The sequence below is a fragment of the Panicum hallii genome, chromosome 9 (assembly GCF_002211085.1).
Source record: "Panicum hallii strain FIL2 chromosome 9, PHallii_v3.1, whole genome shotgun sequence".
Classification (NCBI taxonomy): Eukaryota; Viridiplantae; Streptophyta; class Magnoliopsida; order Poales; family Poaceae; genus Panicum; species Panicum hallii.
The window spans coordinates 12,260,193-12,282,226 of NC_038050.1; the positions used below are offsets into that span (position 1 = coordinate 12,260,193).

At 47.0% G+C, this 22,034-nt stretch overlaps 2 protein-coding genes, 1 long non-coding RNA gene and 2 other non-coding genes across 11 annotated transcripts; 2 read left to right on the forward strand and 3 right to left on the reverse strand.

The window, feature by feature from the left end:
- Nucleotides 1-6,527: 6,527 nt before the first annotated feature.
- Nucleotides 6,528-6,665, reverse strand: LOC112878378. Its single transcript, XR_003225708.1, has one exon. It is a non-coding gene; the product is annotated as a small nucleolar RNA snoR77 (small nucleolar RNA).
- Nucleotides 6,666-6,957: 292 nt separating this feature from the next.
- LOC112878377 lies at nt 6,958-7,094 on the reverse strand. Its single transcript, XR_003225707.1, has one exon. It is a non-coding gene; the product is annotated as a small nucleolar RNA snoR77 (small nucleolar RNA).
- A 1,844-nt stretch (nt 7,095-8,938) lies between these two features.
- On the forward strand, nt 8,939-12,626 carry LOC112875201. Of its 5 annotated transcripts, none has more exons than XR_003225140.1 (10): nt 8,943-9,510; nt 10,247-10,356; nt 10,461-10,838; nt 10,922-11,108; nt 11,178-11,269; nt 11,399-11,597; nt 11,716-11,791; nt 11,861-12,116; nt 12,197-12,269; nt 12,371-12,626. It is a non-coding gene; the product is annotated as an uncharacterized LOC112875201 (long non-coding RNA). The 5 variants fall into 5 exon arrangements; XR_003225141.1 differs by having other exon boundaries at nt 11,190-11,269; XR_003225142.1 differs by having other exon boundaries at nt 8,939-9,510; nt 10,922-11,311.
- A 1,576-nt stretch (nt 12,627-14,202) lies between these two features.
- On the forward strand, nt 14,203-14,882 carry LOC112875200 (protein RESPONSE TO LOW SULFUR 2-like). The gene has a single exon (XM_025938960.1). It carries the CDS (start codon nt 14,312-14,314, stop codon nt 14,645-14,647), a length of 336 nt encoding a protein of 111 aa, XP_025794745.1. The 5' UTR covers nt 14,203-14,311; the 3' UTR covers nt 14,648-14,882.
- A 1,078-nt stretch (nt 14,883-15,960) lies between these two features.
- LOC112875197 (probable plastid-lipid-associated protein 10, chloroplastic) lies at nt 15,961-21,128 on the reverse strand. Of its 3 annotated transcripts, none has more exons than XR_003225137.1 (9): nt 20,854-21,128; nt 20,677-20,781; nt 20,430-20,570; nt 19,921-20,016; nt 19,486-19,566; nt 18,797-18,883; nt 18,348-18,403; nt 18,085-18,272; nt 15,961-16,240 (listed from the first exon to the last, which is right to left on the reverse strand). XR_003225137.1 is itself a non-coding variant. In XM_025938957.1 (8 exons), exons 1-8 carry the CDS (start codon nt 21,031-21,033, stop codon nt 18,158-18,160), a joined length of 861 nt encoding a protein of 286 aa, XP_025794742.1. In that variant the 5' UTR covers nt 21,034-21,128; the 3' UTR covers nt 17,784-18,157. The 3 variants fall into 3 exon arrangements, 1 of the variants encoding a protein (XP_025794742.1); XR_003225136.1 differs by lacking the exon at nt 15,961-16,240 and adding an exon at nt 16,722-17,039; XM_025938957.1 differs by lacking the exon at nt 15,961-16,240 and having other exon boundaries at nt 17,784-18,272.
- Nucleotides 21,129-22,034: the final 906 nt, after the last annotated feature.

The following is a 22,034-nucleotide window of genomic DNA, read 5'->3' on the forward strand; positions in this document are numbered from 1 at the left end:
ACATGTGCGTGCCAACCAAATGGTGTTCTCGTTCGTAGTGCAGAATCCACATCAACAGCACGCAGTTCAGTATTTTCCTGGAGATGTTAACTCTTCAATTCAGAATTCACTTCACAGATCAGAGCTGCTAGCGGGCAAGCATATCCGGCCAGGGCTGCCGACGACACGAGGAAAGGAGACACGGTCACGTGTCACGCACATCCAGTGGTCTTGGTACCGTACCATGCCCTACCAGCGATCGAAACAGTTCAGCCAGAGCACCCCCGTGAGTGACCGAGAGCCTCCGATAAGTTCAGGATGTAGCTAGCTACTGAAGCCATTGGAAGTTCAGTGCTAACACCAGTAGATCGCCAGCAACATGACGATGTCCTCCTATCGCCTTGTTGCCCCAACCCTCCTGATCCTGGCACTCGCTCTGGTCTCTTCGGGCGCCGAGCAGGGGTGCGCAACGCGGGAGCAGGCTCCGGCGTACCACACATCGCCTGTGCCGCCGCCAGATGGGCGCCATGACCACCGGCAAGAAGGTCCGATGCCGACGTCGAGACCTCTTGGCTTGAGGATACCGGTGGCGGCTCCACCGCCGCCGCGGGCGGGAACTCCATGGACTCGTAGCCCACTTCATCCGTCGCCTCCACCTCCGCCACCGCCGCCATGCTCGTAGCTGTCGTTCAAGCAGATGGTAGGATCGTTGCCCTCCCATCCCGTTCCCTGTACTGTGCTTTGCCTCAGCTTAATCTTACCATGGATTCATCTAGCTCTGCCTTTCAGAAGTAGTAGTACGTGTGTTAATATGAGTGCAAATCGGTGATCCTCGGTGCACCTCCAACCCTTTAATTTATACTAATTTTTTAAAATGGACTATTTTGAAAAATTAGCATGAATAATTGAACTGAAGAGAGTTGGAGGGAGTTGGAGGTCCATCTAAAGATCACTAATTTGCACCCATATGTTAACATTTGCACGCCATTCCGCTATTTTAGAGTGGCATTTGAAGGATTTTTCCAAGAGCTGAACTTGTTTACCCCAGAATTCTTCAGAACTCCTTGTGCTGAAATCCTCGTGTGAACTGACTCGAATGGGTTTTGTTAAATTGTCGCACAAAAAACCTCGGGTTTATTGGGTACAGATGCTGAATGTTCCATTGACTTGCGCAAGTCAATACAAGAACTCGTTGAGTGCATGCCAGTGTCCGTTCACAACGCAGAGACATCCATGGCAACCATCGCCGCCCGCTGCCACCGTCACAACGTCAGCAGCAGAACGGCGAGCGGTCGCTGCGTCGTCGTCGTCCTCCTCCGCCGCCGTATTCTCGCCGCGACGTGCCACCAATGCCCCTCCCACACCATCAGGCATCAGCCCCGGCACCGCGCCACCGCCACAGTGCACCATTAGATCTTGCTGCTCATCCAGCTCTCATCAACTAGTTACACGCTGTAACACCCAGTAACTTGCCCGTTCGTAAATTTCTTTGATGGTGACTAGTCCCAGTTGTAGCAGTACGGCAACACACTGATCTGTCTTCAAAGAGACAGAGACTATCCCAGAATTTGTCACAATCATGTGACGCTGCCACGCACATCCACTGGCGCGGGTACCACGGCCGTACATGCGACTGAACAGCTCAGTCACTCTCACAGGCTCAGAGCACGCCCGTGACCCGTGACCAGGTTCGTCGCACTGGCCGGACACCAGGCTACACTGACCAACTTCTCCCTTTGTGCGTAGAGTTCAGCAAGCCACAGCTAGAGAGATCACAAGAGATTCAGAGCATCAGTACATCACCGACGACATGGCGCTCCCATCTCGCCTGCTTGCCGGCGTTCTCCTGATCCTGGCGGCAGCTCTGGTCTGCTCCAGCGCCGAGCGGAGGAGCACCGGGCACGGGCAGGACCGAGATGCTAGCGCGCCGCAGCTGCCGCGGCCTCCACGCTTTGGTCCCCAAGATCACCGTCCAGAGTCTTCGGTGCCGCCGTTGAGACCTCTTGGCTTGAGGAAACCGGTGGCGGCTCCGCCCCCGCCGCGGCCGGCAACTCCACGCGCCAGTATAAGGCCATACCATCCGTCGTAGCCGCCGCCGCCACCGCCACCACCACCATGCTCATAGCTGTAGCTCCAGCAGTGTAGCAGATCAGATCTGGGTTGTTGGCGATCCACTCCCTGTATCGTAGTTAGTCCGGGCTAATTCGGTGGTGTTCTTCAGTTTGGTGTTTTCGTTCGACAGCGTTACCCCCCGTTGTTCATGGATTCATTCTAGTATCCGGGCCTGCCAGTATCATTCAGCGTATGCTGATGTTTCTCTCTTGGCAGCATCAGCATTTTTCTTAGTTTCCTATTGTGAACCTGCTCGCCCCCAATTGTTTCAAAAAAAAATTAAATTGTTTCAAAAACCTGCTCGCCCCCAAGAATCTTCAGAACGCGTCTTACTTGATTTCCTTGTGTGCACCGACTCAGACACGAACCTGTTTCTTCGCTGGATGGCCATTTTCAGGCACAGAAGCCTCGGATTTGCGTATCAAATGCTGGATCCGTTGTCCTGCTCAGGCTAGCCAAGAACTCGGTGATTGCATCTCCATGTCCACGTGTGTGCCAGTCTCACAGGTGACATGCCTGATTCCTCTGCGAGAGATTCCCAGACAGATCCAGATCAACACATCCGAGTTTCCGACTATCAGTACAATTTTCTGCTCGCCGAATCGTTCAGCAAATGAGCTCGTCCAGGTTTCAGTTTCAGTATAAATTCAGCTCGCGAGATCGCAGGGGAGCAAACGTTCTTGTCCCCCATGAGCCTGCTTATCAAGCTTCTCGCCGTCCTGATCGCTCTCTCCACCGCAAGCGTGACATGGCCGGCTGCCGCTGTACTGGCGAGGGCGACGAGCACCCCGCCGGGTCCGAACCCGGCCCAGCTCTTGTACGTATTCCCACGTCATAGGCCGCCGCCGCGGGCGCATCGTCGTCACCACCGTCGTCACGGCGTGCGGTCGGTACGCGGGCCACGGCCACCGTATCCTCCTCGGCGCGACGTGCAGCCCCTGGGCCCTCCAGCGCCGTGACGACCCCCGGCACCTCCACCGTGCCGCCATTATTGGATCTTGCTGGTCATGGCATTTGGAGGAAGTTGCCAGGAATGCCACTTACCGGTCACCCCACAGGCCACACAAGATTCTCCAGCTCCAGACACATTTTTTCTTTCCTTCTTTTTTAAGATTTTTTTTCACTCGACTTCCTCGTGTACAATCGTTGTGCTTTTGATCTCATTGGCATTTGCCTTTGTTGGTGGGTCAGCATTTGATCGCACATCTTGTTAAAAAAAAAGAGCCATTTCAACACAGAGAAACCTCGGGTTTGCGACCAATCCATGTGAATCATCAAGTTTCAGTATGGAATATAAATATCACTCATCACGTCACCGGAGAGCAACCGCTCCTGGCCGCGATGAGGCTGCTCAAGCTGCTCGCCGTCGTCGCCATCCTTGCCGCTCTGTCCACCACGAGCGTGCCGTCGCCGGTCGCTGTAATGGGGAGGGAGGCGGTGGCGCCCCCATCGCCGCAGGCGAACCGGCGCCCGAAGAGGCAAAAGCCCGACCTGTCGCCGGATCTGCCGCCACCGCCAACGTCGTCGCGTCACCGTGATCGGCAGAGCGTGCGGTCACTGCGTCGGCCACCGTCGCCACCGTATCCTGATCAGCGCGACGCGCAGCCGAGGCGCCCTTCAACGCGGCCGCCGCCGCCATGTCATCATCGGCACAGCGTGCCGTCACTGCGTCTGCCGCAGCCGCCTCCACTGCATCCTCGGCACGACGTGCGGCCGGCATTGAGCCCTCCAACACCGTCCCTGCCAACACCATTACCGTAGACCTTTCTGTTCATCCAAATTCCAAATAAGTCTGAACTCTCCAGCTCAGTTAGCTTACGATATTCAAGCAGAATTTTGTTGTGTTACGATTGAAATGCAAAAATGAGTGTATTGATTTGCTGAAACAGTTCTGCAGTTTGCACTAAATTGTTTTCTGTAAGACTACTCGAGCTGTGAAAACTGTCCTGAAAACAGCCAGATATTGTTTTTTCTGAATAAATGACACATTTGTCAGTAGCAGCGCAACCATGCATCCGATTTGGGATCCAGAAACCTGACCAAGGACGGGGCTGTGGCGTCGGCGCCGATACGATCTTACTAGTGGAAGGCAACAAGTTCACATGTTTGAGAATTAAGATGGACTTGGCATCAGTTTTTGCTAATTTACAAGATGGAGTATTGTTCATGGCCTCATGGGATCTTCGGAGACTCAAGAGTGTAGTTTCCAATAGGAAAATGAAACTCCCGTTGTCCATGGATCATTTTTCAAGTATGCTGGGACGCTGCAATTTCAGCAGAAAACCATCAATAAAAACTAGCATATTTCCATCTTGCTTTGCATCTCAGCCTTTCCATTACCCATAGCAGGCATTGGAGAAAATTTCCAGGGTAATGCTTGACAAGCTGTCTCGGCGGATGACAACCATTTCAACGCACAAGACCTCGGAACCATCACTGACAAAACGCTGGAAGCGTTGACCTGCGCAAGCCCAGCCAAGAACTCATTGATTGCATCCATGTGTGATCCCCAATACAGGGCGAAGTCAACCACCCAAATTTCCGTATAAATCCACAGCTCACAAGATCGCCGAGAGCCGACCTTCTCACTTAATTCTCAGCAGTCAGCATGAGAGTACTCAAGCTCCTCGTCATCCTGATCGCTCTCTCCGCCGCAAATGTGCCATGCCACGTTGCTGTACGGGCGAGGCCGGTTATGAGGAGACCGCCAGCGCCGCAGGCTGGCCGGAGCAGGAGCATGGTGAAACCAAGACTGCCGCCGCCGCCACCGCCACTGCCACCACCACCGGTACATCATCATCATCGGCACGGTGTGCGGTCGGTGCCTCGGCCACCGCCACTGAATCCTCCACGACATGCGCAGCCATTGCGCCCTTCACCACCGCCGCCACCAGCACCATTACCGTGCCACCATTAGATCTTCGCAGTTCATCCAGCTCCCAGCAGCTAGTCTAGTCTTACACTCTTGTACCCAGATATATTATGATTTCTAACATAGCTTCGCCTTCGTTTGTCATTCAACATCTTTGATCAGTCCACAATGTGTAGCAATACAGTGTCCTGAACTACTTATCTGCTGCTCAAAGAATTAGGTACTCGTTACTGAAGCCAACCTGTGGGAATTGTCTCGAAAAAACAACACAAAATATCCGAGCAGTATACATTACCAAAACAAACTAATTCTATTAAAGATAAGGAATATGGAAATGCATACGCTTTAATTTTCAGTTTGCACCACATAATTCATTGTCTTTTTGTTCGATGTCATGCGTACAACCAAGTCATATGGGCCAATATACTACCAGCATGTGTACTGCAGCGCCGGCCTCAACTTGGCCAAACATTTAAGCTCCATCGATCATACAAATCTCATATCGGTTCGGATAATCTCAAGAGTTGCAACTGAATTGTGTTCGACCACAAACGCTTCTTACTTGCCGACATGAAGGCCACGGTCACTGCCCATCTTAAACTCACTCCTCTTCCGGTCTTCCCCCTTCTTCCTTCCCCTGCTCCAATACCGTCGTTGGCCGCCGCGGTATCCTCGGCGCGGCGTGCAGCCATTGCGTCCTCCAACACCGTCGGCGCCAGAGCACAACCAAATGAAGTAGCTAGTGTTCACTTATCTTCAGGCACATGAAAGCCTACCATGCCAATGCACCCCACCTGCTTAGCATCTCTTCCATTCCATTATTCTTGCATGCCATTTTGAAAAACGAAAAAAAAAGGTTCCGGAAAATCAACCCGCACAAGCCGAGCCAAGAACTCATTGATTGCATCCATGTGTGTTCGGATCTCAAGAGGCCTCTGCCTGAGATTTCGCAGGCAGAACCCTGAGTCAGAGGCCCAAGTTTCAGTATAAATTCAGCTCAGCAGATCACCCGAGAGCAAACGTTCATAGCCACAATGAGACTGTTCAACCTCTTGGCCGGCCTCGCTATTCTTGCTGCTCTGTTCGTCGGGGCATGGCCGGTTGCTGTGCTGGGGAGGACGGCGAGGGCACCGCCAGCACCAAAATCTGGCCCGGTCATGCACCATCGTCCACCACGCCGGACTCCACCGCCACCACCACCATCACATCATCGACACGGCGTCCGGCAGTGGACTCGGCGTCGGCCATTGAGCCCAACACCACCGCCATGCCATCATTAGATCTTTCTGTTGATCCATGTTCATGCTATTGGTAATATAATGTTCAGCTATATCCAGTTACAGATTGTAATGTTATATCCAGTTAAGACTGTAATGTTTAAAGCATTTGAATCTTCTGTACTGAACACAATTTCAGTTTTTGATTGGATAGATGTAACAAATGCAGTGTAAAGCTCTGACGTTCAAGTTTTTGCACTTCCTTTTTACTGAGGCTTTGGCAAAATAGGATTCAAAGGGAAATATCAATGAGAGATTCAGATACTAGTATTTGAACTTATTTTTAAGATGTTCTCAAGACTTACTAGACAAGCCTCAACGAGGGAAGTTGAACTCCCCTCTCAGCTAATCTGAAGATCAAAAGATTTGTTCTCCGAGAAACGCAACACCTCCATTGCCATTGAGATCGGACAAAGGGGCTGCCTGAATCATTTCTCGTTGCAAGGCTTCATTCAGATCTTGCTACCGATCCAGCACCAGTGTTCACACTTTTCCCATTAAAATACTGCGTTCAATTTCAGATTTTGATTTGGCAAGAATGCCACTGTTCCCCGCAGTGCACCGATCTATTGTTCAAAAAGAAATAGAAATTATTGTGCCGTTCAAGTTCTTTGCTGCTGTGAACCTATGAAACCTTCCTCTAATCACTAAAATCTCAATTGCAAACAAAAGGGATTCAATTGAAGAGCAAAAGAAGGATTACGAGGCAGGGAAGCAGTTGTTCTTAAGACTACTAGACCAGCCTCAACGAGGGGAGGCGAACTCCCCCCTCAGCCGATCTGAAGAGCAGAAGGTTTGTTCTCCGAGCAACGCAACACCTCCATTGCCATTGGAATCGGACAAAGGGGCTGCCTGAATCATTGCTCGTTAAGGATCTCTTCTTCTCCTTCGAGATGAGATCGATCTGACGCCCAAGAAGTATAAAGGGGAAGAATAAAGTAGAAATAGGCCGAAAGATCGCAGCGTATCGGATCAAAAGAGGGGAAACGAAATCGCGAACAGATGGGACTCATAGGCGACGCAGAGCTTCTCGGTTGATGCGGCGGCTCTCCTCCGGTTCATGGCTACCTTGACTGCAGCGACGCGTCCCTCAATTTCAATTTATATGGAGAGGAGCGGAAGGGAGAAACCCTAGCTAGGTGTTGTACAGCGAGAAATTACGCGAGTACCCTTGCACACCTTGACCCAACATAGCCCATTTTAGATAACAGGGGGCCTCCGGGTTACGATCACTGCCGGCCCAGTAGAGGCCCGTTCGGAAATTTCTGAACAAAAAGCTGGCCCGGCCCAACACAAGAATGCTGTAGCGGGCCCTGAGCGTTTGTCCGTCTCTGGATTCTTATGCATCTTCCGGAACATTTTTTCTTCCCCACCTTCCAATATTTAAGATTCGTACAACCAATCTCATCCGTCGGATCCTCACCTACCACTTTTCTCAACCCTAACCCCTGCTACCGCCGCCGCCTCCTTTTCCTCCCCTGAGCACCGCCGCCGCTGCCGCGCGCGCCCCTGCACCGCCGCCGCCGTCACGCCACCGCGGTCGGCCAGCCGCCGCCACCATCGCACCCGTGCCCCACAGCCCTGCGCGGCCGCCGGAGCCGGAGAAGAAGGTGCGGCGGCGGCGATTGTTTTATTAAATGTTGAATTTTTAAAAAAGTTGAAAACATAAGAAAATTTGGCTCAACTTTTTTCAAAAAGTTGAGGTTCAATATATTTGAAATTTTTTTGTTCAACTTTGTAGAAAAAATATTGAGGTTTAATATTTTTTGGAAAAATGTTGGTTCAATATTTTTATTAACATTTTTCCAGTATAATATTGAATGATCCATCATCGGCTAGGTCTTGGTGGGCTCTGTAGAACCATTTCAGTGGAACGTCTATAGGAGCCCCCCGTCCGTCTTCTGACGACGAAGTCCGAAACGAACACTGTACGTACGATCGTCGTGTAGAGCTGGCTGCTGGCGTGATATTTTTTTGGCAACAAAACGAGGTTGGATTTGGATCCTCCCGTCGCATCGCATCGAATCGAATCGTCCCGGATCGCGAGAGGCAGCCTACCCGATCCGGCTTTGTGCTAGGCTTTTGCCATAATGCCATTGCCATTGCAGTTTCTGATCTACTATTGCTAGGCGCGCCGTCATTTCTAGCCGGGACGACGACGGTGGCTGGGCCGGTGGCCGGCCGCCGAGTAACGTCGGGGCCCCGACAACCGTAAAGGCTGAAGCGACGGCGCGCGGCCGCTGTCCCACGGGCAAGGAGGCGCGGGAGCGGGAGGTAGCTGCAGATCATTGCCATCGCGCGCGAGCCCGAAGGGGCGCGGAACTGACCCTGCCAGCGTCGGAAGAGCCGGACGGTGAAGAGCGAGCGTGAGACGCGGCGGTCATGGGTGACGTCACTGTTCTTGTCAGTTTCTTTCTCCCGAACGTCCATCATGTTGTCCTGAATTCACCATTGGAGCCTTGCTATCAACTGCCTCCATTAAAAAAAAATGCATCACAGCAAACCTAAACCTTGGTGGGGCAACTGTGAGGCTGTGACCACTCATGTTCCACGGGACGGTGATTTCAGGTCATTGTTGATAACAGTGAACTATCCAAACTTATTTTCTGGTCACAAGCACCCAGCTTCCGGACGAACTGGTTGATTGATGCCCCCAGTTTAATCTCTTCTCTACAACTAAAAAAACTCAAATGGCGAAAAAAATTTGGTTCGTACGTCGCCCAACCGTCGTCCCGCCGCAAAAAAGATCACACGTCGCCGAACCATCGTCCCGCCGCACGAACGTCGCCGAACCGTCGTCCGGCCGCAAAAGAACCCGCGCGCCGTCTGATTAGGTCGCCCCGGCTGCCTGCGCGCTCTATCAGGACGGCGAAGATCAGGACTGCGGCGATCAGGACGGCGGCGACATCATCCCCCGCGCCTCCTACGCGCTGCCGCTCCCCCGCCACCAACGCCGAGGCAGCCGGCACCTCCCTGTGCGTCACCAACGCGCGTTCCCGCCGCTGCCTCGCCTCTCGGTCCTCGCGCAGCAGCGCATCCCCCGCAGCGGCGGTCGAACAGAGCGCCGCCGCCGGCGTTCCGCCATTCGATTCATCACGAGTGGTGGCCGCCGCACCAATCCAGCACCACTACGACGATCCGCTCGACGAGGCGAATCCGCTTTGCAGCTCCCCGTCGCCTGCCGTCCGCTGGAACGCCGCCGCCGCAAGCAGTCCCCTAACCGGCCGCCGTCGGCCGGATTCCGGCCGTCCCTGTTCTTCTCCGCCGCTGGTGAGCACCCCCGTGAGTTCCCCTCATCCTCCTCTTCCCCCACACCCCGATCGAACCCCTTGCGCCCCGAAACGCCGGCTGGCTGGCTAGCCAGAGCCGCCGCCGGCCTTGGCCAGGAGCTCTTCGAGCTTTTGAACAAGAGCCAGTATGTTTTGCTACACCCCGAAACGCCGGCTGGCTGGCTAGCCAAAGCCGCCGCCGGCCATGGCCAGGAGCTCTTCGAGCTTTTGAACAAGAGCCAGTATGTTTTGCTAGGTGATGTTCTGTTCCCTAGCGATGTTCTGTGCCTGAAGCAATATGTTAGAGGAGTTGTCACTCTGAACGAACCCAATGAAGCTCTGGTTCCAACATACCTGATTATTGACTGATTCTTGTTTTTTCTTTTTGTGTCATCCCTGAATCATATTGTTTATCTGTACCAACAACTTCAAACCCAGTATCTCTGTTTCCAAAAAAAAAAATTATGTTCATGCCATTGAATTGTAGTAAGAATCTTCTTGGGTTGGAGCTGCAGTTGTGATCCTTGGTGCTTCTTTCCTCCATGGAAGATGCACAAGATTTATCTAACTCAGCTCAAGCATGAAGGGGAAATGATTTTGTAATCGTTACATATGTTACCTGTGCACATTAGGACCCCATCGCATATTGATAAAATTTCAAGTTTTGGGACTGAAATATGGGGGTTCAAGTTTTAGATCAGGATTTATGACTTCAAGGGTAACATTGATGTTCACAGGGTTCCTCGTTTGGGTCATCGGGTGTTAAATTACTTGGCCCATGACACATGTACTTTCTGAAATGCCTCGTTTGGATGATCGGGTGTTAAATTACTTGGCCCATGACATGGTAACGTATATTAACTCTATACTGCCTTAATTATGATATGGTTTCTAAAATTTGGCTCACATGCATATGATATTTCTCTTCTGTTGTACTTCATGGTTTCTTAGATTTTTCTTCCAATAAATATTGAGAATACACATTGGTATCTTGATGTTATCAACGCTCGGAAGTGCAAGGTGCAAGCGCTCGATTCGTTGTGTATACTCTTGGGACGCAAGGACCTCGATGCTACAGTGAGTATTACTTAACCATATAATTATGTGATTATTGCTGACCTAACGATAATGTTATATAAATCTTTATGCATGAACAGTTGAGTGGTGTGGATTTAATATTATGCAAGTATAAATTAACATGCGTAAATCAAATTTGTGTGAATCTTATCCTTTGTTTATTGTTTACATTGTAATTGTTCATGTGGCCTATTCTTAATGAATTTTGCCGCGTATTGGACTGGAGATGAGCTCTCGGACACCATAACACAGGTTATTTAGATAGCTTACTAGAAAATTATCATCACCGGTTAACAAATTTACTAATCGATGTTTGTTTTATATCGATTGTGCAGCAAAATATGAAAAGATTCATATTGAAACTTGCTGCTATTCTGTTATCGTCTACATTTAACTTCCGGCGAAGACGTTTATTTCATCCGAGCAATGGTGATGAACCTGGAAGTCCAAACGATGTAGTGGAAATAGAAAATCCTAAATAGCAGAGCACAACTTCAAGCAAGAGAAAGCATAATCGAGACGGTGACATCATATTAACTCAGCAAAATTCTACACAAAATAATTGTGACCAATCTAAAGATGAGTTTTTAGGCTCTATTTCAGGACATGAATCTTCCCAAAAAAGAGTTGACAAGGATATTGTGCGATTACATCATGTCAATTGATGATGCCATTATCTTGGAGTAAGCTCTCACTTCCTATCATTCTCCGAGTACTGTTGCAAAGTATACTACTCAATCACAATTTTGACTATCAATATATAAATTATTAAGATTAATTTGGCATCATTGCTTTTAATTTATTCTTAACAGGAGGCTTTGGGTGCGAAGCTTTCATCCTTACAATATTACATTAACTATCAAAGATCTGCAGGAGACATTAAGGATAGATAAAGGCATATCCAAGCAACGTTTCAATCTACGTGTTCATTATTATGTAGTTCATGAGTACCGAAAGTCAAATTATTATAATAGGGCGATGTCAAAGCATCTCATGGATCTACGATTCTGTGTAAGTGGGTAGTTATATATATTTTCATAACATAGTATATCACTAACCTTATTTTTTGAAAAATATATTATTCATGTGGACTACCGATCACGCCAATTAATTATCCTATATTTTGCAGACGATGTGTGATCTAACACGAGATCCAAAATTTTGCAAAAACTATAGTAGTAAAGACCTGGGTGCATTGCAGATACGTAAGTCTGCCAACTGCTTAATTTTAGATATTGTTATTGTATATCTTACTACACTATATTTTTTTGTAGTTTCTCCTACCATGGTGCACCGGGAAAGACTTCATTCTATATGTCTTTGATCATATGAATAAAAGATTAACATGATTTATCGGTCAACTCTTTCCGGAGTGGTGTGAAGATATTCCATACAGAAAATATGGACTTACCATTACATATTTCTACAAAATTATATAGCTGCAATGAACGTAAATAGTCTCGGTTGGAATCAGGATATCTACACGTGGAAATTCACCCGTGAAAAGGGTATTGTTGAAGACAAAAACGGGTAACTTATTATTTAGATTACTAATCATTAATAGCTTTTATTTACTCTATACAATATGATTGATAGGGAAGCTACCGCAGGTATTCTACGGGCTACCTAGTTCTACAGTACATGTCTACGTGGAAGAGTCCCGAAAGCACAAAAATTTATACGGTGAGTATACTACTTCATGTAAAAAAATATTGTGCGATCCTTAATAATTGTTTCTATTAATCACATATGGATGTATACTTATATGTCTGAATTGTTCACAGGATGATCGTACTATGTGCCAGAACTTCATCATCGAAGTGTTGTCGTTAGACGCGAAGTGTTATCGAAAACTGCTTCCTGCGAACGTAAAAGATTATCTTAGCCGCAACATAGGAAGAGATATAAATTAGAATTTGTTATACATTTATTTGCATATTTAGTGGAGCGTGGTGATAATGGTGTGCTTACGGGTTTAATTTATCTTAATACTTTTTTAACGATAATGTTATATGCGATGAATACTATTATTTGTTGGTAGATTTATATCTTTTACACTTGACTTTTTACCTCCCGTAACAACACGAACCTATAAAATAAAACATACCATTTTGCCTTTCCCAAAATTATTGTTGCCATCTGTAGCAACGTACGGGCACGAACTTAGTAGATTTATAAATATGGTAGAGACAGAGAGGTATGTTACTACGAGCGAGCGGGATGTAAGGTTGGACATCTCATGAAGGTGTCCATACCTGATGACATCACGATCATTTTATAATGGTCGAATAGGCCAATAATTGATGATGCGCTACCCCGCGACCGGGACCTCTGGTTTAGAGTCATCCATGAGATTAGTGGTGGAAAGGTAGTCGGGCACACTTTTGTTGCTGGACGAGCAACTCTGAGAAAGATGAAATGTGCGGGTTTCCCCTTGCTGTCGTGCTGCTAAAAGTAGTACAGGCAGTCCAGCAGCCATACTTGTTGGTTCTTGCTCGCTCGCACCAGTAATCTTCATCATGTTCCAGTATCAAAAGCATCGGCCTATTGCGTACTATTAAAATTCTGTTCGGATACAAATGCTAATGGGTAAAAGTGCTAAGTTTTAGTACTAGTGTATCCAAACGGGAGCGTTAATGAGATAGGCTAAACTTGAGCCGAGACTTAAAAACTTTAGCATATGTAGGGTACTAATTCGAGCTAAAATTTAGCACTCAACTTTAACTCCTCCAAATAGGCTCCAAGATCCAATCGGCTCATCGCTGATCTCAACTGTTTTTGTGACATAATAATAGCAACTTAATTGGAGAATAATAAGACCTCTAGTCCCAAAATATTTCGTACGACGAAAAGAACTATTTTCCTTCTCTACACCACAAGTCATGCTCGTGAGTAACTTAACCGGAGGATAAGATCCATTCCATGGTCCCAAAATATATAATTCGTACCATAAGTATTGTTTTCCTTTCCCCCAATTAACAAAGTAATGCTCGTGAACAACGCGGACAATTTCGCCATCGTCTACAAATTACACCCGAAAAAGAAATCCAGCGAATTACTTTTCAACTGGACTAGAATCCTAAAAGAAAGTCCATCTAGGAGTCTAGAAGAAAGTTGAGTTTCTTACTTTCATTCCAATTTGACAGCACAAATTAACGTGTTCATGTATAAAAAGCACGACAATTCATGCAACTCCTCCTCACGGTACTCGTGGACTATTCATTCGTCTCTTCAAACCATTGCTGCGTCAACGAAACGAAGACACGACTAGCTAGCTTGTGGTGGTGAATTCAGAGACCGTTCGATCGCCCATCGTTCGTCTCCGTATATATCCCAGTCGCGCTCGCCGATCCACCTGACCACCCTCTGGAAATGAATCTAGGCGCCAAAAGGCGAGATGGGGGGTGGAGAGACGTAAGGACAAAGTCTCGGCGACGGTCGATGCGATCGTCACCGTGTATGTAGCCTCGCTGCGGCCGGACACCGACAGCTCCGCGCCTCCGCCCCCCGGCCGGATCGGTTCATTGAACCTGGACACCTTCGTGTCGTCACTCACTGATCACACTGCTTCGCCCTTCGCTTTGCCGTTCCCGCCTATATAAAGAGAGATCCAAGGCTCCAAGGCACCAAGCCAACCCCAAGCCTGAATTGAAAGCCTTGAAGAACAAGCTTTGAGCCTTGAGCATACAGCTGCGTACATTGTTGTGCTTGTGCCCAGCATAGCCATGATGGCGAGGAAGGTGTCCGTGGACGCGGGGAGGGAGGCGGAGGAGATGAGGCGGAGGAACACCGAGCTGGAGAGGGCGGTGGCCGAGGCGGCGGCGAGGGAGGAGCGGCTGCGGCGGGAGCTGGAGGCGGCGCTGGCGCGGCTGGCCGTGGCCGAGGAGGCCGAGGAGCGGCTGTGCGTGCAGCTCGGCGAGCTGGAGGCCGAGGCCGTGGCGCAGGCCGTCGAGTACCAGGAGCACGTCAGGGCGCTCTCCGAGAGGCTCGCCTTTGCCGACTGCGTGCTCAGCAGGCCCTCCAGCTCCGGGATCGCCGCCGGCGTCGCGGGCAGGGATTGATGTGATCCAGCGGCATGACCAGTATAGCATCTCACCGGCAAGCTGGTGATCGTGTAAAGTTGTGAATGCTTTGTTGTTGTTGTTGTTACACGACGACGATTCGTGTGTGACGTGTAGAGGGTTGTAAATTAGCTTGAGATGTATACAAGGTAATTAAAGAGATCAATCGCCACTTGATCCTTCTATCTAGTTATAGCTGGATCTGTTTTTTATAAAATGGGACCAGGATAATTTTGCCCTCCGTTTCTAATAATAAAAAGAAAGCCTTCAAGTAATCTTATTTGCAGTCTTTGGTGGATCCCAACTCAGCCAGTAGAAAAGTGAGATAGCTAGTTAAGCTGGACAGCCAAGAATGCCCCAACATCAGCAAGATGACTAGGATGTTAGGCAAAAGCTTCTATGCAAGTTGAAAAAAAAAATAGCAGATCTTATTACTGTGTGTGGTGTGTGTGTGTGGGGGGGGGGGGGGGGGGGGGTGCAGATGTGCCTCTTTCATCACCAGTAACCAAAAGTGACACCTGACGAAGAGAGGACTACCATAAGTAGAGTTCACCAAAAGTGACGAAAAATAAGAAGATAAAATGAAAGAATTTATAGGGTACCAATGAAACTAGAGTATAGAACAATTCAGTTGGCTTTATTGCCACGACCGGATCAGACTTCTTCACAGAAGTATGAGCTAGCAGGGACCGGATTTTTCAAGAAAGCTGGAGCACGACTCACTGAAGCAAGAAAGTTCTTCACGTTTGCATCAATCATTTCTCCCGAAACAATTTGTGTACACGATTCGACCGAACGATACGAGGGTGATGTGCGTGGCTGGGTTGAAGGATAATGAAGAACAAGTCCCTGTAGGTGAAAATCCTGCAGGACACAGCACACAGGCGACGTTTCTCAACGACTTCTGAATCCCGCGTGTTTGTACATTTTGATGGAAAACGACTGCGCCTGCTGCCACATTCAGCATTAAGCAAGAGCCTAACGAAACCATGGACCATACCAGCACAGCATAATTGGTGGAATCTGTCACCAGCCTGTGCCTATAGCTAGGCAGACAGACCTGGACCCAGATCAGGGGGGCTTTGAGGCTCGTTTTTCAGCCGGGCGAGTCTACACCCAGCTCAGCCCAGAGTATGTTTTTATGTGCTTATGAATACGTTCTATTATAACAGATTAAAATTTTACATACAATGCTTTCCTCGGTATATATAAAAAAATATATCAACTGGAGTGACATGCCAACTGTATAGATAATGGCAAGAAAGCAGATACTAGAGAAAGAATATGAACTGAATATGAAACAAATATCTCAATAAAAAAAGCTGGCACTATGTCAAGACTATATATTAATTTAATTGCCATCTAATCCGAAAAACTACTTCAATGTTCATCAAACACTAAGCATTTGATGTTCAGCTACCCAGAGTTTACATTTCAGCATTGTATTTCTGAAAAATAATTAAATAATAACAATGGTGTGTGTACGATAGTGGCATAAAACCCCAAATTGCCACCAAGGTTTCTAGTAGATTCAAATACACATTGCTTCAGTTATTATACATGGTCTGATTGGATTGCCTCTTCCTGTCCAAGCTATCAAGGAAAGTCATGAAACTGGTAAGTAAATCTTCAACAGGACTTGATTTGTCCAGCAATCTAAAAGTTTGGCAGAGTAAAAAGACCAATTCAAAGCTGCAAGTTCATCCTGGGGTCTGGGATATTGTTAGCGTAGCAAAGTCCAAAGGGGGCCCAGCATTTTTGGTGGAGTCCGAAACATGACACAGCAAGTCTGAGGCCCCACCACAACCAAAACCATGTGGTGTAGGGATGGCCACATGCACTTACCAGGAAAGCATCATATCAAATATGAGATTGCGATAACAAAAGTGTCTCAATCAAGCATAAGGAAAGAATATCCTGACACTGGAAAAAGAATATTCCCAGATATTATTGGCACAACAAAACAAAATTGTGACCTAAGGCTTTTCCTTAGAAGATGTGACGCAGTGTAAATCCAAAAAATAAAACCAATCAACTATACTTTACCCATTTACGCACAGCAGACTCCAAACTCTGAAGTAGGAGCAACATGGTTTAATAGAATGTAAAGCAGCCTTGTGTGCTACAAGAGTGTAGCATAAGTACAGTTGAGCCAAAGTAGATTTGTTCAATTCCCAGTCCCAAGCTTGGGCATGTGCAATTTTTGAGGTGTAGTTATGATCATGTACAGTCATGAATCAATCGAGGAAACATGATATCCTACTTTCCATTAGAACCTAATCGGCTGCCACTGCCACTGCCACAATTTCAGCAAAGAAGCTTGCTGCCTGCCTAACAACTGCTCTGTGTTATGGTCCATGACTCCGCACAACCTTGATCTAAACAAGGGTCTCTGGAGACAGCATGGAAAAAAAGAAATAAGAAAAAGTGTCCAAGCGTGGTAGCAGACAGGGGTGGTAGTGCGTGTTAGTTTACAAATTAAATTATAGTGCGTGTTAGTTACAAATTTCTATCCTTTTCTTTCTCTCTCTTAGATTTGTGTACCTCCTGCTGGACTTCATTTGTAGTGTACCTCAACTTTGCTTGACGCTAATGAGTTTGTCACAATCTTTGCTGTTAAATTACAAATTAACTATTTTTCTCCCCATTAAACTGTTGTATTTTACGCTTCAATGGTGCCTTTCAACAGTTGTTACATCAATATATGCAAACGACAAAACCTCAAAATCCCCCCAAATCTTCTCTTACATCTTTGAATTTGCAAGCTCCACAAACCTACAGTTTCTGATTTTTTTCCTTAAAAAACCTTAATAGTATTCTATGTCCATGTTAAGCTACACGACAGCATTTCTTGCAAAACCCATCCACTGAGCATCCATTCCAGTAATCCGTTTTTATTTGTACACCCATGCAGTCAAACTTTCTAAACTTGATCACCAATGGTCCAATACGTTTGAAACTATTGAGGGTTTTTATTTGGAAAAGGAAACTATGAGGATTGGACTGATGAAAAACATATCACTAGATCAATCGGTAAATGTACTCTAATAAAATCATAATCTTATAGTATAGTAGAATTACAAAGTTAGGAAATAAGGTGAAATTTCATCTCAGAGCCCACAAAAAAGTCAATGTCTTCGAGTAGAATACAAGGAACATTGGTTTTACTGATTGAAATGTTACATTCTGTAGGTACAGTTCCAGTAATCGTACAACAGTCAAATGAAGTAGAAATAGAACTATTTCAGGAAGCCTTTTGCATAACTAGCCAGCTTTCACCACAACTGGTGTATAAAAAACGTGTTGAATGTAATCTCTTAAAAATCAATGTAGATCATGGCAATCTCTTAAAATACTAGAATGAGGTTGTAATCACATATTCATATGTCTAATAAACAACTCATGTAGATTGCCAATTTTCCATGAAAGTTATATACCTCTTGTAAGTGGGCAAACTCAAATACAGCTGCCATGTCGTCACATGATATTCTCTTGGTTATCAGAAAACCTTCATATGAGAGGTTGAGCTCTAGTGAAAATAAATACTCCCCCACCACCAACCGAACGACCCAACAGCATATCACGGTCAAGGTAAGAAAGATAATATAGTCCTCCAGGTGATCGTCTGACATTCAATTCAGTTTGATAAATACAAAAGGCAGGGAACATGAGAGGAAAATTTGTTAGAATGGAAAAATACCTTTCAGGACCACTAACAGGAACTTGAGCTCGAAAGGTTTTAAGGAACTGCAATATCTGCATGAACAAGCCCGATACAAAATAAATAAAAGAAAGGCTCCTTTCTGAAAAAATTAGGATTGCAGCATTTAAACCTGGAATACTTGTCCAATAGTAGATGATAAAGAACGGCAAAAAAGTAACAAACATGGCGAAATTGTATCCTAAATATCAATAACTTTCAATTCACATTTCTTTTAGCAGCAAACAAAAATGATGACATGTTGCATGCTGTGGTAACCAGCAGCTCTCAAAACTACAGAATCTAGAACTGTATAATGGGAACCAATGAAACCTAGATATGCCAGTAATTTTCAATGACCAAGTATGAGAAAATAATATGCAGTGAAATTAATGATAATATGCAAGTTAATAGTCACTTATTGGATATAAACTGACAGGTTGGTGTACCTGAAGGCTCAAAAATGACCGAGGAAGTATAGCAGGAGCTATTAGTGCTTGAAGCTGCTCACTAATCTTTATATTTTCAACAGCGACCTGGGAAACAATGGACCGTAGTTCAAATGAGCAACTAAAACTAAAAAACCATGGTTAAAAATGAAAATGAAGATGCATTTTCTTTTTCTGCAACAAAAGAGGGCAGAATCTCTTCTATTCAAGAAAGCTGAAGGGTTGAAACAATGAGTTCAGGTCAGGAGACAAGTGCAAAAGTTTAGGCATTGCAGCACAGGGAAAATAATAGCCACATCAAAGGTCAGAATTTACTCAACCCCCCCCCCCCCCAAAAAGCTTAATGGCCAACGAAAACTAGGGAGGAAAGCAAACGATAATGCAAAAATGGCCCAATGTTGCAAATGACTTGTATGCATCATCTAGTCAGTCTCGGTCTACCAGTGACATGCTATCTGGTTATATAGCATTTAGCATCATCTTGCATGTGAATTGAATTGTGGAGAATGCTAACTGGTATTGTAGCTCGAATTGATACTATGCTACCTAGCAAGTCAGTACCCAATGCCTCATGCCTGCTTTTTTTAGCATATCAGACTAAAAATCTCGCCATGTAAATGCCAAATCTTTCCATTGCAACTTTTTTTATTAGATAATCATTATTATATATTTTCAAAAAGGAATATTACCTCCTCAAATTGAAGAAAGATGTTGCGCTTAGACAGGACAACAAATTTTGCAGAGACCATCAGTGTTGCACCTTCTTGGTCCTATAATGATTTCTAAAGGAATCAAACATGAAAGAAACTGAAAAGATATAAATAAAAATAAAAATTAAATGTATAGGAAGGCCAGTCTCCTACTATCTTTACAATAAACATTAAATATTCAAGGCCAATCTCCAGTCAGTCAGTTCAGTAAGAACTCTCAGTTAACAAGGGAACCACCCTTTTGCATTTTGACTGTGCACAGTAAATAACATTCATACGACACAATTTTGTAGACATTGTAATTCCAGCTACAGCTCGTCTCATTCCCAATCAACAGAACACAGGTGTAATAATGACTTACAATCCCAAGTTTTCGGTATATGCCAAGTGGCACAACACCCATACACAGTTTACCTCTAGCAAGTTCTCGATGCTCCACCGTACAACATTCCTCACAATTCCACCATCTGACTGATCTTTGCACTCGAATTTCTGGTAGATTTGCCCCACCTGCATTAATAGATAAAAAAAACACCACCCTTGGCACAAGGCTTCCAACACTTCCCCCAAATTACTCAAAACGATTGCATAAACACACCAGTAATAAACAGAAATGGGCCAAATGCACTATCCAGAGAAATCATCTTGTTGATAATGATATACGAGCAGTGGAAACTCATCATCTCCAATAGCTCAAGTGTTCAACCTGTCGAGAGACAGTATAAAGTGAAGATAACTGAACTTAAAAGGCACTTTTCAGCAAGCATTCCTCAGTATCAAACATTTAAAAATGTGGAAGTTCCCAAGTTCTCCACTTGATCTCAAATGTAACGGCAAATCCAATTGATGGCTACGTGACGGCTCATAGTAGGCATCCAATTGCAACGAGGAGCTAGGCGAGATTGATTAGTGCGCTAAGATACCTGTAGGAGTGGGAGCCTCTCGGCCGCCTCAAACAGCACGAGCACGTCCGACGCCGAGGTGTAGCATAGCCTCCATGTGCCATCGAGCGCCGCGAGATCAAGCGGCGCCCCCTCCCCGGCGCCGAGCTCCTCCACGGCCACCTAAACATCACATACCAAATCAGACCGAACCCCGTTGCTGTTTCACAAACGGCGCCACGACGCGTGAGTACAGGATGACTCTAGAGTAAGCACGCCTCGTACGTACGACGGCCTCCTCGATGGCGCCGCGCTGGTCGGGCCCCGCCGCGAATCCGCGCCGCGTTTCCTGAACCGCGCGCAGCAGCTCGTGCTTCCTCCGCTCCGTTTCCGCCTGCGAGACCAGAGAGCGTCAGAGAATGTCGGGGGAATTTTGCAAGAGGAGGGGGCGCTCGTGGAGGAGTACGGGGGAGGCTGAAGCAGAGAGCGGGGCTGTGGCCGCCGCCGCGGCGACGAGGGGCTGGCGGAGACGGAGACGGGGCTCGCGCAGAGGGTACGAGCGCAGGCGGGAGGCCGCGGGCGGAGACCGCGCCTGCGGCGGCGTGGCTGAGAGGCGGCGGAGGGAAGAAGGGGCGGCGAGCGCCATTGTTTCGGGCTGCTCCTCGGTGGCGAGTGGATGAACCACGAAGCGTGGCGCGGCACGGGCACAGCCGCGGATCGGTTTGAGACCCTGGCCTGGCCTCGCCTTGTTGTTAACTTGACATCCCCCTCTCGGCCTCACCTGCCATTACTCCCGTCCGCTTCACTTTCGACGGCATGGATGTTGTCTCGGCCGCCAGGAGCCGTCGACACCGTCGTTGAGAGCAACCGCTCAGCGTCCGGCACGTCGAGCGGTGCGCCGAGCTGCTGGCCGGCCGGCCGGTCACCCGTGGCCCGTCACGCACCCCGATTCCGACGAGCGCGGCGGGGCGGAAAACTGCAGAAGCCATCAGCAGCAGCGCCGCTGGCCCGCGAATGTGATCGTGAACACTGAACTTCTGCAGTTAGCATGACGGGGCCCATAGCCCACGGCTGTTTGGGCCTTTCGGAGGCCTCTCAAGAACAAAGATGCCAGTGCCGAGCCCAATGTCTCACTGAAGTCTGAACCCAATTTAAAGATCAGAGCGGACAGAAAAGAACACAAAAGTAAAGGGAATGACCACACAGCGTTCGCGTAATTTTCCACCATGCTTCAATCGTTTTTTTAACCAATGAGATGAAGCCATGTGGCACCGATATGTGAACAAAATATGGGTGAAACGAAACTTGGAATCAGCCAATAGTTCCTACATATGACCTCACAATATTCGAGTGATTTTCTATTGGGTTTCAATCGATTTCTCGAAACAATTAGATGAAGCCACGTGGTCTGCACAAGTCTATAAAATAATAGGTGAACAGATAATCAAACCAGTCTATCATCCACAAAGAGGCATCATGAATAAAAATATTAATTAAAAACTAGATTGGTGTGCTGCTGCCTCACTATGGATGATGATGTCTCATTCAGATGAAAACATTGAATCAACGAAATCATGTGGCATTTGTTTTACTAAAATTGAAAAATATAAATACATGGATCATCGGAATATACAACAAGTGATGCAT

Excerpts from the sequence above, each read along its gene's own strand:
- LOC112875200 (XM_025938960.1), top strand. The coding sequence starts at position 14,312 with ATGATGGCGAGGAAGGTGTCCGTGGACGCGGGGAGGGAGGCGGAGGAG.
- LOC112875197 (XM_025938957.1), bottom strand. The coding sequence starts at position 21,033 with ATGGCGCTCGCCGCCCCTTCTTCCCTCCGCCGCCTCTCAGCCACGCCG. Across the intron at positions 20,782-20,853 it reads TCTCTGCTTCAGCCTCCCCC|GCGGAAACGGAGCGGAGGAA; the intron begins GTACTCCTCCAC and ends CTGGTCTCGCAG. Across the intron at positions 20,571-20,676 it reads GCGCCATCGAGGAGGCCGTC|GTGGCCGTGGAGGAGCTCGG; the intron begins GTACGTACGAGG and ends TGTGATGTTTAG.